The 14,659-nt window shown below is 34.9% G+C and overlaps 1 protein-coding gene across 3 annotated transcripts; it reads left to right on the top strand.

Moving 5' to 3' along the window:
• Positions 1-1,646: 1,646 nt before the first annotated feature.
• On the top strand, positions 1,647-14,597 carry LOC101248623 (histone-lysine N-methyltransferase ATX4). Of its 3 annotated transcripts, none has more exons than XM_010328753.4 (23): positions 1,647-3,250; positions 3,446-3,501; positions 3,580-3,778; positions 4,094-4,222; positions 4,407-4,475; positions 4,568-4,636; positions 4,721-4,812; positions 4,961-5,050; positions 5,457-5,592; positions 6,116-6,188; positions 6,298-6,397; positions 6,509-6,633; positions 6,719-6,864; positions 7,031-7,135; positions 9,506-9,570; positions 9,818-10,037; positions 12,453-12,539; positions 12,643-12,699; positions 13,027-13,116; positions 13,218-13,304; positions 13,766-13,840; positions 14,008-14,108; positions 14,209-14,597. In XM_010328753.4, the coding sequence occupies exons 1-23, from the start codon at positions 2,351-2,353 to the stop codon at positions 14,297-14,299; spliced, it is 3,162 nt and encodes a 1,053-aa protein (XP_010327055.1). In that variant the 5' UTR covers positions 1,647-2,350; the 3' UTR covers positions 14,300-14,597. The 3 variants fall into 3 exon arrangements, with proteins under 3 accessions (XP_010327055.1, XP_010327053.1, XP_025887940.1); XM_010328751.4 differs by having other exon boundaries at positions 1,664-3,250; positions 4,091-4,222; XM_026032155.2 differs by lacking the exons at positions 13,027-13,116; positions 13,218-13,304; positions 13,766-13,840; positions 14,008-14,108; positions 14,209-14,597 and adding an exon at positions 12,830-12,983 and having other exon boundaries at positions 1,664-3,250; positions 4,091-4,222.
• The last annotated feature ends 62 nt before the right edge of the window (positions 14,598-14,659 follow it).

The following is a 14,659-nucleotide window of genomic DNA, read 5'->3' as shown; positions in this document are numbered from 1 at the left end:
GAACTTCTTCATGTTCTTCCATTGAAGTGAAGATAAACCTTGAAGTAAAGTTTTTTCGATTATTTTTTAATTAGATTTCTTCCTTTTCTCTCGATTGATACCGATAATATGTTAAAAAATTGAAATCAGCTGAAAAAATTCTCGATCTATGCCGATAATGTTTTTTATTTGCTTTATTTACTCACTTTTGACGTGTGGTTTATCATACATATGATTTCTGAGATATTCTATTTCGTATTGATTTATTTCTGAGATATTTTGTTTTTTAAATCGTTCTTTGATCTATTCAAATTATATATCTTTAAAATCTATAATAAGTTTATATTCCTCTTATAAATAATTTGTGATGAGAAAGAAATATGTGAATGATAGCAAAATATAATAATTTATGGTTGTAAAATATAAATTAATTAACTTTTATTATGTTAACAACTTTTAAGGGTATTTCAGACATTTTGATTTAAAAAACTGTTTATCAGCACTTATTTGCCAAACACATTAACAATTTTTTTTTAACTTCAGCACTTTTATCCAAACGCATAACTGCTTGTTTTAAAAATAAGTTTCAGCACTTTCAAAAGTAATTTTTTAAAGCTGCTTTTATTAAGCCCATCCAAACGGGCTCTAAGTCTCAATTTTTTGTTGAATTGACTTATTTTAAGTGGTTCCAAGATAACTTTTCAATACCAAGAGCGGCTCAAGCATATTAGTGGCCTAAAGCAAAACCTTAAACTGAAATTGTTAATAATTTTATGTAATTAATTTCTTCTGGTTTTCAATTGATAATACAACCATTCTTATTTTAAATTATTTTTCATGCGATATAGTACTCCAGATATGTCAAATTTCTTCTAATAATTTCTTTATTTTTCATAAAAACTTTACTTTTTCTACAAATAATATTCTATATTTATTAAAAAATAATAACTTATAACCTATTATTATTAAAAATGAAGCCCCTCAAATTTGAAGGCCTAAGACGCATATATATTTTTTACACTGTCGAGCCACCCTTGATCAATACTTTTGTAGCGCTTGAATAAAAGAAAAAAGAAGAAGCTTCTAAACACTTGTCTTAAAATCAAAAGATAAAAATAAATTAAAAATTGCAAGTTATAATTTCTAACTCGTAACTTATATCATTATGCCTAAAATTTTAGTTTTATCCTCATATTCTTATTATACTCGCCCATAATCCCCCCAAAAAAAACCACAAAGGAAAAGAAAGACGTAATATTCCATTGACAATTTTAAATATGATATGTAATAAATTTTTTTCGTTATTTATATAAAAATTTTATGGCATACCTTACGTATGTAAATAACGATATAATAACCTTTCACTTTATAAATACAATTTTTATAATGAGTAAAATAAATTATTTGGAGTGTCACACTTGGAGTGTGTCTATTGATATAGCAACCAAATCCATCTAAGTACCAAACACAACAACCTTCCAAAATAAGCTAGCGTTACACCTTACACGTTAGATAACATCACAACTGTTCTTTGGTACTTTTTAGCCATAAATAAATAAATAATTAGTAATCCAATAATAAACAGCCACGTGGAATACCTCATGAGATCAGATCACTACCGTACATAAATTCCTTGTGATCACAATTTCAACAGTTAAAAAGTCAGTTTTGCCCTTAAAAGGAAATTTTTCACTAGTTTTTTTTTCCCTTCGGCGCGTCCACGGTAACCTCTTCTCCCTCCCAATTTTCGCTTCCGCTTTCGAATTTCGCGACAATCTTGGAGCCAAAGCTTTCAATTTTTTCGAGAGAGAATTTTAATATATAGTTTTTAATTTATTATTTTTGGATTTAAATAGCGGATAATAACAAAATTATACTTTAGTTTTGCTACTATATACTATATCCCTCTTGGACATATATATGTCAAATTTCATCTGTATATTTATGAAATCTTGATTTCACAACTCACAAATTCCAGATACATCTGATTCTCGTCAAGCTTCAATTTTTATTTGATTTTGTCGGAATTTTTCGTCCTTCAATTTCACCGGTGGTAGAATTCTTCTGGATTTTGCTTTTACCTGGTTTCGCTCTTTTGGGGATTGTAAGTACAATTTGAAAAATTGTGCATGTTGATTGGATTGTGTTTCGGTATCTGATTGATTCGTTGAAGTGGTGAGTTTTTGGAGCAGTTGCTGTTTGTTTCGGGTTTGAATTGGCGTTGAGATTTGCAGAATTGGGGATTTTGGTTTGACCGATTTGTTTTTTCAATTCGATAATTAGGGTTTTGGTTTTGGACTTGGAATGGGTGAGGATTTTCTAACGTACAACTTCGGGTGCAACGGGTACAACTACTCGTAGAGGAATTTTGATGAAGACAAGGATGATGGTGAAACGGACGGTGAAAGTGGAAATGCCGAAACTCAAGCGGTGCAAAGCGGAGGGTAATGACAGCGGCGGCGAGGGAGAATCGTGTTCGGCGAGTCCGAAGAAATTGAAAACTGATGAGCTCTTCACAGTGCCTATAAGGGAATTAGAAGATTACCGCACTAGTTTGGTGGATTCATTTTGTAGAGAAGCTCTGAGTTACGCGGGTGAAGTAGAATCAAGCTTGGTTTTAGCTGGAGCTTCGAGAAGTTTGGATAAAGCTTTGGAGGTTAGTAATAATAAGCCTCCACTTTTGAAGTCTTCTCGTGGTCGCATTCAAGTGCTGCCTTCAAAGTTCAATGACTCTGTTTTGCCTTCGTGGAGGAAAGAAGAAAATCAGGAAGAACAAGAACTACTATGTTTGAATGAGAAGGACGAAGAGGCTGTTTTGCCTCGGAAGAAAAGGTTCAAGCTTGAACGGTCTAACGTAGATATACATTTTTTTAAGAATCAACTTATTCATTTGCCTAGTTCTATAAAAATTCAGGATAGGGAATTTTCTTCTATGCAAAGTAAAGATTGTTCTAGAAGTTCCGTGACATCGATAGGTGACGGTGGTTCTTCAGTTGTGGTGGAGAGTGGTGAGTGCAAACTGAGGGTGAAGAGAGGTACTGTAAGGGCGGATAATTTTACTAAGGAGAAAGTTGGAAAGAAAAAGGATTTCTTTGAGCCCGCAGATTTTGTTTCGGGAGATATAGTGTGGGCAAAATGTGGAAAAAATTATCCTGCTTGGCCTGCTGTGGTGATTGACCCGTTATGCGAAGCACCTGAGGCTGTTTTAAGGGCTTGCGTTCCAGGCACTATCTGTGTGATGTTTTATGGCTACTCCAGAAGTGGGCAAAGGGTAATCTCTCTTTCTTGATTAGTAATTTTTTTTATTGGTATGACAGTGTGATTTTTGGGTTTACAAGTATATAAGCAAAAGGGTAACAACTTTTATTTTTGTAAAACTCAACAAATTAAAAGTGAACATTCTCATGCCTTGGTACATGGACATACTTGTATACGGATTTGAACTTCTAAGCTATTTTCTCTGTAGGATTATGGGTGGGTCAAAGCTGGAATGATCTTTCCTTTCCAAGAATATATGGACAGGTGTGTGACATTCCATTAGTTTATCAATCAACTTATCCTAGTTTTGGATACTTGAATTTTCACCAATACTTTGTCCAGATTTCAGGAGCAGACTAAATTGTATGGCAGCAGACCAAGCGACTTTCAAATGGCAATAGAAGAGGCAATTTTAGCTGAACATGGCTACACAAATAAATGCCCTGAAATGGAACAGGAGGCATCTCCAGCAACTAATGACAGTGGAGTTGAAGAGGCTACTGGGTCAAATCAGGAGCTAGAATTCTGTTTCTCTGACCAGGCAAGTTTTCAGAAAGTGTCCTTTCCAGGAATAAGATCTGAAATTAAAATTTGTTGATGTAGGCCTTAACTAGCCTGTTCTCAGCCTTATGCCATTCTTTTGAGTTTCATTCTTTAGATTTATATTAATCTTCTTACTTATTTGGAGATCTATTAAAGAAAAGGAGCAAACCTACCTTTTCACTTTTAGTTGAAGTTTTTGAACTTTTGCTGTTGGAGTATTGGGATTTTGAAATGTGATTTTATAACTGCAATAATGATTTGAAGAATCTTAAGTGGTTCAATTCTGATGAATTCTGGCTAATTTGTTTAGCAGGATGGATATGATAAGAGGAAAGACACTCGACCATGTGACAGTTGTGGTTTGGTTGTTCTGCGGCGAACTTTGAAGAAAGTTAAAGATAAAATGTCCAAGGCTCAGTTTTCCTGTGAGCATTGTACTAAGGTCATCTGCAAACTTTTTTACTATGCAATTCTCTGTCTTCACATGTATTTCCTTGATAAGGAGCACATGCTTAAATTCAACATTTTTGCTATTCAATTGATACTGTTGTCTGTTCCTTCTATTAGATCTTTTTAGTGCAATACTTCTTTTCTGCTTCTGACGTATGATTTTCTATGTTGTTCAGTTGAAGAAATCAAAGCAGTATTGTGGTATATGCAAAAAAATTTGGCATCATTCAGATGGTGGGAACTGGGTGAGATTTTTTTTGTTTTGATTTTAGTCTTTGAGTTCTTGGCTGGTAAACTAGAAGAAACTAAGAACCTTTCTTCACGTGATATTCTATAGGTGTGTTGCGATGGTTGTGATGTTTGGGTGCATGTAGAGTGTACAGATATTTCCAGCAATGCTTTGAAGGTAATTTTTATATTTTCTTTTTTTCCTAATTTGATTCTGGTGAAGTGCATGGAAGATTTATCATTTATATCAACCTTTTTTCAGAATCTACAGAACACTGATTACTTTTGCCCAAAGTGCAAAGGAATTTCTAACAAAAAATTGTTGGGCTCAGTACAGGGGGGACCAAAAGCAAGGTATCTTCTGCTTAAGTTGCATTTTGGTTGATGTATCCTATCAAAAGAATATGTTGTACTTGTGTGTGTTTGGTTGGTTTATTCTTTGCTCTAGTGTGCTGACTGTCTGTAATGTTTTGTTCTTTGAAATGTTAATTGTTTCAAACAGATTAAGAGAGAGCAGTGGAAGTGTGATGCCTGACAAGATCACTGTTGTGTGTACTGGCGTTGAAGGGATCTATTATCCAGATATTCATTTGTAAGTTCTTAAAAGTTCTGGAAAGAGCATGGGGTTAGAAAAGGCTGTCATGAAAAAATCTTGAGATCTTCTAACATCAACTGCCTGCTACGTCCTGATGACCAATCTTCTATATTGATTGTACTCATCTGTTAGAAGCATAATTCATGTACAGTTTTTGACATTTAATATACCAAAAAGAATTCTAGTTCTAGATGAGAAAAACTATTTTCAGTTGGTAATAAATGGGAAAACTTGCTTGAAGATAAGACACTCTCTCATGATTTAACTAGTCTACTGCAAAATTTGTGTAGCGCTTCTAATGCTTGATTACTTCACAGTTAGCTGCTTTAGATGTGAAGTGCTCTAGTTTTCCTCTTTTTTTTTTTTAAAGTGCTCTAGTTTACTTCCTTTATTGTTGTCACAGAGTTCAGTGCAAGTGTGGTTCTTGTGGAATAAGGAAGCAAACACTAAGTGAGTGGGAGAAACATACAGGTTGCAGAGCTAAGAAATGGAAGTGCAGCGTGAAAGTCAAGGGCTCAATGATAACACTTGAGCAATGGGTGTGTACCAGATTATGAAGTTTCTAAATCATATGTCATCTTCTCTGATGTTTATCTTAGTTGGTCCTTTTCATTGCATCCTGTCACTGATAACTGAGTGGATCTATGATTAATGGGATTCCTAAAAGGTTCTATTGTAACAGTTCTCAATGATTCATTTTTTAGTGTCAACTTCAGGAAGGTTTTATGTTGCTGGGTAGTGATAGACTAAAAGAATGACTAATAAAAATTGCTGATATTTGATTTTAATTTGCAATATTCTTTTTTTTTTCTCTTGATCAGTGCAACATGCTTTATATAGATCATCCTTGGCGTTTTGTTAAAGTTTTAGGAGGATTTTTGGTAGTCAATAAAAGTGGTACCGTTACCTCAACATTACTTTCGATGGGTGGTCCTTTCAGTTTTTGGTTGAGAAGTCAACTAACTTATAGTGCTTCAATAGTGATTTTCTTCTTTTAGTTAATGTCTGGAGTAGGTTCCTTTTTATGCTCTTTAATCTTAGTAGTATGGACGCTGCCTGCAGCTTTCAGACAATAATGCTCATAATGTAAGCTATCAGAAGTTAGATCAGCAGCAGCTGTTTGCATTTTTAAGAGGTATGCTCTATTCCTTCTCTTCTATTTTACTGGAGTTCCAGTGCTGAGCACCTCTTTTTGTGTGTATTCTGTTGAGCAAGCAATCAAATGTGTGCTTCTTTTGTTGCAGAGAAGTATGAACCTGTTCATGCAAAGTGGACTACAGAGAGATGTGCTATATGTAGATGGGTTGAGGATTGGGACTATAATAAAATAATCATATGCAACAGGTATCCCTGTAAAATAACTATTTAGAAGTAACAAATATCTTTGGATGGATATGTTCCTTGATTTGGTTGGCAAGATTTTCTTTTCTAGTGTAACTAATGCCGGCGATTCAGGTGCCAAATAGCCGTCCATCAAGAATGCTATGGAGTAAGCAACGGTCAGGATTTTGCTTCATGGGTTTGTCGAGCATGTGAAACCCCTGAAATTGAAAGAGAATGTTGTCTTTGTCCAGTCAAAGGCAAGTCCTATTGTACACCCTACAATTTTAATAAAATATTTCTCATTAATGGCTTTCTTATCTGGATGTTATGATGCTTTTGCAGGTGGTGCATTGAAGCCAACTGATATTGATTCTTTGTGGGTTCACGTTACATGTGCATGGTTTCGGCCTGAAGTTGCTTTCCATAATGCTGATAAAATGGAGCCTGCTGCTGGGCTTCTTAGAATTCCTCCGAACACTTTCCTAAAGGTATTTTAGTTTTTATATGCAAATATTTGGTGGTATATTTTCATTCATTTGTTGGATCTCAATTGCGTCTGCTGCTGATCTTGTTGATGCAATAAATAATTTCCTTTTTCTGTCAAAATATTTAGTTACTGTGGGCTAAAAAACTTGGTTATAACTAAATTTGCAGGCATGTGTGATCTGCAAACAAGTTCATGGATCTTGCACTCAATGTTGCAAATGTGCCACTAGCTTTCATGCTATGTGTGCTTTGAGAGCTGGATATCATATGGAAGTAAGCTGCCCACTTTTTTCCTTGTGTATGTTATTCCACAATGATAGTCTCTACGTAGCGATGCATTCAGTACCAGAAGAAAGATAATGCGTTAGTTTAGTGTAAAATCCTAATATCATTCGTCAAAAGTCAGGTTTGGAATGATTCTGCTAGGGCATTGCATTGCAAAGCTGATGCATATGAAGATTGTAATGGTCCTCACTGATGGATCTTGTTTCATGTTCACAGTTGCTTGCCTTAGACCATCTCCAACCCTACTCTATTTTACTCTCCATTCTCTATAATTGAAGAGTAAAATAGAGAATGTCCTCTCCAACCACTCTCTATTTTGCCCTCTACTCTCCAATTATAGAGAGTGAATTGGAGAACTACTATTCATACTCTGTATTTCACTTTTTGAATACTATATTATTATTTCTACTTTTTTGTAATTAACATATTATTTTTTATACAAGACTATTAACTAAATCTCTAATAAATGCAATTCTTTTTAAGTTTAATATAACATTTTTAAAAATCTTTTATTTTATGTATACTACTTTCATCTCGAATTAATAATATTTTAAATATTGTTTTAATCTTTGTCTCTTTGTGATACAATTTGATATTATATTAATTTCCACTATGAAGAGCCTGTTTGGCTCAGCTTAAAAGCCGGTCAAACTAACTTAAAAGCTGGTCTTTGACTTATTTAGCTGTTCGGCAATACTCAAAATAACTTATTTTAAGTTAAAAAGAACTTATTTTAAGCCAAAAGTTAAAAGCTGGGGTAGGGGTGCTTTTTTTTTTTTAGCTTATAAGCTGTTTTAAGTTGACCACATTTTTATCTTTTTGCCCTTAATATTTTTATACAATCTCCAAAATACCCACATAACCCTAACATCTCTTTCGTCTATTTTTCCCTTTTCACGTTTGACATAGCAACTTCAGCACTTTTATCCAAACGCATAACTGCTTATTTTAAAAATAAGTTTCAGCACTTTCAAAAGTACTTTTTTAAAGCTGCTTTTATTAAGCCATCCAAACGGGCCCGAAGAATGCACTAAATTTATAAATGATACGATAAAATTTTAATTTAAAAATATAAGACATAACATAATAATTTAGATACAAGATAACAATATTTTAAAAATCACAACAATAATTTTGTAATCCGGTAAGTTGTTTCTAGGTTTAAGATATTTGAAAAAGGAGTTAGTGTATGATTTAAGAAGTTTTGATTGTGATTGCCGTTGTGTTTGTTGATTTCTTTTTTCAATTATTCGTAGTTCTTAAGAAATTTAGAATAATAGATGATTTAATATTAAATAAAAAATTTCAAAAAATTGAAATTTTATATTACATGAAACTATATAAGATGATTATTCATAAAAAAAGAAAAAAAGAAAAGATTTATATCATGGAATAAGAAAACAAAAAGGAAATAGAAATAATAATATAATATTGAGGAGAGAGAAAAAGATTCTTTTTTAGAGAGTAAAATAGAGAATTGGGTTGGAGTTGGTTGTCTGAAAAAATAGAGAACTCCTATATTTGGAGAGTAAAATAGAGTGTAGGGTTGGAGATGTCGAGTGATAACATCTAGACAACTTTTATTTGTTATCTTCGTAGGGATAAACTCTACCTTTTGTGATTGGCAAGGTTTAAGAATTTAAGTTGTGCGGATTCTGCACCCGTGTTGAATTAATCAAAAATACACTACTTTTGTTGAATCCCACCCGCACATTGAGATTTTTGAAGAGTCTGGGTAACATAGTCTATAATTCAGTTTCTTTCTTTCGAAACATTTTTTTGATAGTTGCGCTATCTTCTGGATACTTGCCACCTTCCACCAACACACATAATTGGTGAATAGGCAGATGTGGAGAATTCACTTAATGTTGGTTCTGTAGGAATTCAAACCTTGGTATCAAGGTTTCTAATCCAGCCCTTCACCTATTAGATTACCCTTGGAAACATGATGGATTTTTTTTTCTTATCATGCTCATATAAGTTTTGAACTCCATTATTTTGGATATAGTTTCGGAAACAGACTCTCTACCTCACACCCTCCATTCTCCCAAAATCCCACTTGTGGGATCACATTGGCATGTGCTGCCGTTGTTTGCTTAGTTATGCCATTGTTATTGATTCACATATGCTATAAGACCTAAGTGCTGAAAGTTGCAGTCTCTCAATTTCTTTTCCCATTTTTGTGACACTATTTACTAGTTCCCAACTTCTCTATATTTGTGTGTTTGTCTATAATAATGTATTTATATGTAGACATTTTCTTATTAAAAGAAAGTCTGTTTTTATGTACTTCTGTTTGTTTTTAATCCAAATGGAAGTATTTACTCTGATCTGATAATTCAAAATTCTGAATATCAGTTGAACTGCTCAGAGAAGAATGGGATACAGATAACAAGATGGTTATCATATTGCGCCTTTCATAGGTAACATTTATATATTGTCCTCTTATTCTTTATCTATTTTCTTCTTTCTTTGTTTCTTATCCTTTTAGATTAGCACCTATGACATAAACAATTCTCTCTTTCTTTTAAATCTCTTACCCGTTGATATTATTCCTAAGGTTGATTCCATACAAGTTTTCCAATTAATTTTGTTGGGAAGCAGTTTCTACATTGTTCAATTTCCCCATGTTTGATGTTCACCTAGATGTGTGATATGCTTGAATTTCAGAACTCCAGACACAGACAATGTCTTGGTCATGCGGACTCCATTTGGGGTGTTCTCTACGAAAAGTTTGGTTGAAAGACAGAGTCAAGAACATTGTTCGGGAGGCAAACGACTCATCTCATCTAAGACTCTTGAACTCCCTGATGCATCTGATGCTGGAAGGAGTAGCTTTGAACCTCTCTCTGCTGCAAGGTGTCGCGTCTTTCAGAGATCAAGCTACAAGGTACTATGCTCTTCTATATTTATTAAATGTGGAATGAAATTACTTATTTGCCTTTTGTACCTAAATTCTCGTTATTTCAACAAATATTGCTTTATAGGAATCCTTTTCGTCACCCTTCGGGATGACCCAGTTGTTTGAGCTTGGGACTTCCATGTTGGGGGTCTCAAGTTCGAAACCCCTTGCCAGCGAAAGCAAGGGGTTAGCCTTCTGGGTCGAGCTCGTCCCTAGTGCGGGTTATCTCTCCTATGTGGTTTGCGAGCTATTGCATAGGAGCGAGGCTTTTACCCTGTGCGCACCCAAAGGGTAGCGGCTGCGAGTTTCCCTTGTCATTAAAAAAAAATCCTTTTTGTCTGTTAGGGTAGGGCTTTTTTTTGGATCAAGGATTAATTTCACTAATAAAAAGGTCAAACTTCTGTAAACAAGTAGTATAACAAAAAAAGAGGAACCTACAAAATAAATTTTACCTATAAAAGATGCCCATTCCTCAACACAAATAGGAATCTCATGGATGCACCAAAAAGACATGAGGGATATATAAAAGGCTATTCTCTAAATGTATAAAATCAAGTTCAGTTCCTTTAGAAGCTCTACTATTCTCTCTCCACGCCACACTTACGAGAGCTATGGAGCAATGTCCATCCCGTGCACATTCTCTTCTGTCTTCTAACATTCCAGTTTAACAAATCATATGTATCGTCCCTGACATAGTCCAATATAGTACAAGTCATCTCAGAATCTCCAACCATGAATCTACCTGACAATGTAGTAGAAGGTGATACACACCCTCTCCTGAGTTTTTGCTTGTAAAACTTTAACTTACATAGGTGATCTTCCTTTTCCTCATATATTCGGCTGCCAAAATCACTCCTCTAGTCTTTAGCCATACAAAGACACAGGTTTCATGGTGTTATTATGGGTACACAGACTGCAACATGTGACTAAACTGTCAAATCCTTGTAAGCATCTTGGGGTAATGGGATTTTATTGGGACTTCACTGAGAAACGCCCAGTCGATCACCATTCCTAACAAATTCTGAGGGTAGATTTTGTTTGTAGAGCATCTCAAGCATGTTTTGAAATTCCGCTATCTCCCAATCCTGAATATCTCTCCTGCATTGGAGATCCCAAAGAACATTTCCTCGTGTCTTCCAGATTGTTGGATTGTCATCCCATTTTGGCATGAAATGCTACAAATGTTTGGGTATATGACTCTCAAGATGTTATGCCACACTGCCTGTCTTCAAAAACTTACCTTAGTCCCTATCCCCTACGAACTCTGTAAGTTATGTTATCACTAAGATCCTCCCATCCCTTCAAGATATTTCTCCCAAGGTCGCTCCCAAAAAGAGTAACGTTTCTAGTTATCCACCCTTCCATAACACTATATTTTTCTGTTTTCACTTCCATGTGCAGTGCATGCTCCTCTATAATCTGCGAAGCCACTTTCTTAACAAGGCCTGTTAAATGCCAAGAGATACCAAAAATAAAACGCAACTTTGGACTTGTGATATTTATCCAACAAGCGGTCCTGTGCTAAAGGTGCTGTCTTGTTTTATTAATGGTTGAATAGAACCCTGTGCCAGAATTCTGACATGGTAAAGCTATCAAACTGTACACGTTGATAATAAAAGAGAGTTTATTGAAGCGAGGAAAGATTGCCAAGTTGAGAAAAATTCCACTATGAATGATGAAGAGCTCAAATTGGAAAAGAACAGAGCAAGATCATGATCCTCTGTGCTAAAACTGTTGTCTTGTTTTATTAATTCTTCAATAGAGCCACACCAGTCAAAATGTCAAAACTATTTTGTCAGAACACTAGAAAATCCTTGTTTGCCACGCAAAAATCTTCTCTCATATGCTACTGTTAAATTTGTGCATGTTTTTCTGATGAAACTTGTTAAGTTGATGACACACAGCCAGGATGCTGTGTCATTAGCTTAATTTTTTGTCGAACCCCCAAAACCTGGGTTGGAAATATTTCATTGGAAAATATAGTACAGTATGTACCCAATATTTTTACACTATTCCATGAAACATGTATGATGCTTTGGAACCTTTGACTCTATCTTCAATGAAGACAACCAATCCTTTTTTTGTTTTATATAGATATATATGTATACTTGGTTGTCTTTTAAAAAAGTTCCATAAAGATGGCATGTAACAAGTAATATATGTTAAATTAAAAAGTCTTAAACTGGAGGAAACCTTATCATAACCAATGAAATGGGTGAGAGCAAGTGTATGACTTGGAGATGCTAGCAAGAAGAGTACATTTATTGCAGGAAAGTGATCAGCCAATTTTGACATTCTCCACCCTTTTTGTATTCTTTGCATCTAATTTCTTGTTCCATTTTTATGAGAAAGATTCCTCGATTTTTTTTTCTCATGCCTCTAATTTGCTTCTGTTTTGTCTAGAGGGCTGGACAAGAGGCAGTTTTCCATCGACTGATGGGGCCAAGACGTCATTCTTTAGAAGCAATAGATTGTTTAAGCGCACAAGAAGTATGTTATGTGTTTCTTCTTGTGTTTTAGGTTCCATCTTGTGTTTGTGTAGTAACACCATCTAATTGATTAGATTTTTCTTCTCTTATTCATTTTTCTGCAGTTGACTAGAGATGTGAAGGCTTTTTCAACACTCAAAGAGCGGCTGATCCATCTACAGGTAAATAATCTTCTCTTTGTGTTGCATGAGGACTGGTTGCTTATTCTATGGAATATTATCCCTGTTAATGTGCAACTACTCAAACTACCACCTTGTATTCTGAGTTGCTTGATACCTGTTGATGAAGCAGGTGCACCACTCCAATCTTTAATTCCACAACTGTATTTCACACTACCAGTTCTTACTGCCATACTTGAGTAACTATAATTATGGCAACGTTTTTACCAGAGTAAGGAATATATATGCAGAGAATAGAATCTGGAGCGCATGCTTCAGTAACTGCAAATACATTTGAAACCAAACTTACTCTCTGTTTCTTTTAATCAGATGATGGAAAATCGGAGAGTTTGTTTTGGTAAATCTGGAATACATGGATGGGGCCTCTTTGCACGACGAAGCATTCAAGAAGGAGAAATGGTACTTTTCATGAGTGTTAACATTAGAAGAATTTTAGTTAGTGTTATGCAGGTTGAAATTTGGATTTTGAACTGATCCACTGTTCTTGGCTGCTTCTCTAGGTCCTTGAGTATCGTGGGGAAAAGGTGCGGCGTAGTGTTGCTGATCTAAGAGAGGCACGATATCGACTAGAGGGAAAAGATTGTTATGTGAGTCTATTTCATTACTTCATGTGTGGGGTTATGTCATGTGTACATGTGCCTAAACTATGTGTTGTCTTGTCTTGAACATGTGAATACTAGTCTGATTGATCTACTACACTATTTTTAGATTATGCTTAAGATTTTAGAGGGTATTATTTGTAAGTCAGGAAACTCCCATCTCAGGATACTAAACAAAGCTTTCAATCATTCACTACACAGTGGTCCGGTAATATTCCTTTTTAACACTGTGTGGAATCATTAGTTTAACTTTAAAAAAAAGTTTACTAATGATATCGTATTGCCCCTGGTATCCTATCATCTGTACTCCAGTCAATGGATAAGGGTAAGGATGACTCAGAAATTGTCGAGCCCATAACATTAACGATTTCTTAGCTAAGATTGTTGCTTCTTAAGATGAGCTGTCTCACTTTCAGCAATTGATGCTAACACATGTTCTATCCATGCAGCTGTTTAAGGTAAGCGAAGAAGTGGTAATTGATGCGACAAATAAAGGGAATATTGCACGCTTAATCAATCATTCGGTAGGCTGTTTTCTTCATTGTGAAACCTCTGTTTGAGTTTATTATGCTGTCTGGGCCTTTTTGGTTTCTTATTTTTTTACCATACAAGTTTTGCTGACGTTTTATTCAAATTTGGATTATGTACTTGTTTATGTGGTTAAAGCTTTTTCTTTTTGCATCTCATTCAGTGCATGCCCAGTTGCTATGCGAGGATCTTGAGTCTGGGTGAAGAGGAGAGCCGGATAGTTCTTATAGCTAAACGCAATGTCTCTGCTGGTGATGAGTTAACGTATGCACAGCTTTTTGTTCTCTTCTGTGAATCATGTATTTGTTCATTCAGTTTGTGATTGTCTTTTCCAATCTGTTAATTAGTGTATCTTGTTTAACAGGTATGATTATTTGTTTGATCCTGATGAGCATGATGATGTTAAAGTGCCCTGCCTATGTGGAGCTCCCAATTGCCGGAAGTTCATGAACTAGTGTAGCTGATGTACAGGATTTGTCGTACAGCGACAGGCTAACAGTGCATACATGATACAACAAAATATATCTTCTCTTCTTCTTTTGGTTCTGTTTTGTAATAGCAGTCTTTCACAGCCCAATTGAATTTTAATCTCCAAATAATGTTTATACACCAGCTATTTAGCTGGCCTTTTACATCCCCCCTCCATGTTATGAGCATCAACAAAGGTAAAAAGAAAAAAATGCTGAATTTTGCAGCGTGTATTGGATTTATTTAGCAAAAGAGGGCTAAAGTCCCATTGCATATTTTTTTTAATCTGTAGCTTGATTAATTATTGGCATGTTATGTTCATTCCGATACATTAGTTTTGTTGTAGT

Source organism: Solanum lycopersicum, chromosome 1 (genome assembly GCF_036512215.1).
Source record: "Solanum lycopersicum chromosome 1, SLM_r2.1".
Lineage (NCBI taxonomy): Eukaryota > Viridiplantae > Streptophyta > Magnoliopsida > Solanales > Solanaceae > Solanum > Solanum lycopersicum.
Note: the sequence above shows the minus strand (reverse complement) of the source record. Positions and strands in the feature narration are given on the sequence as shown.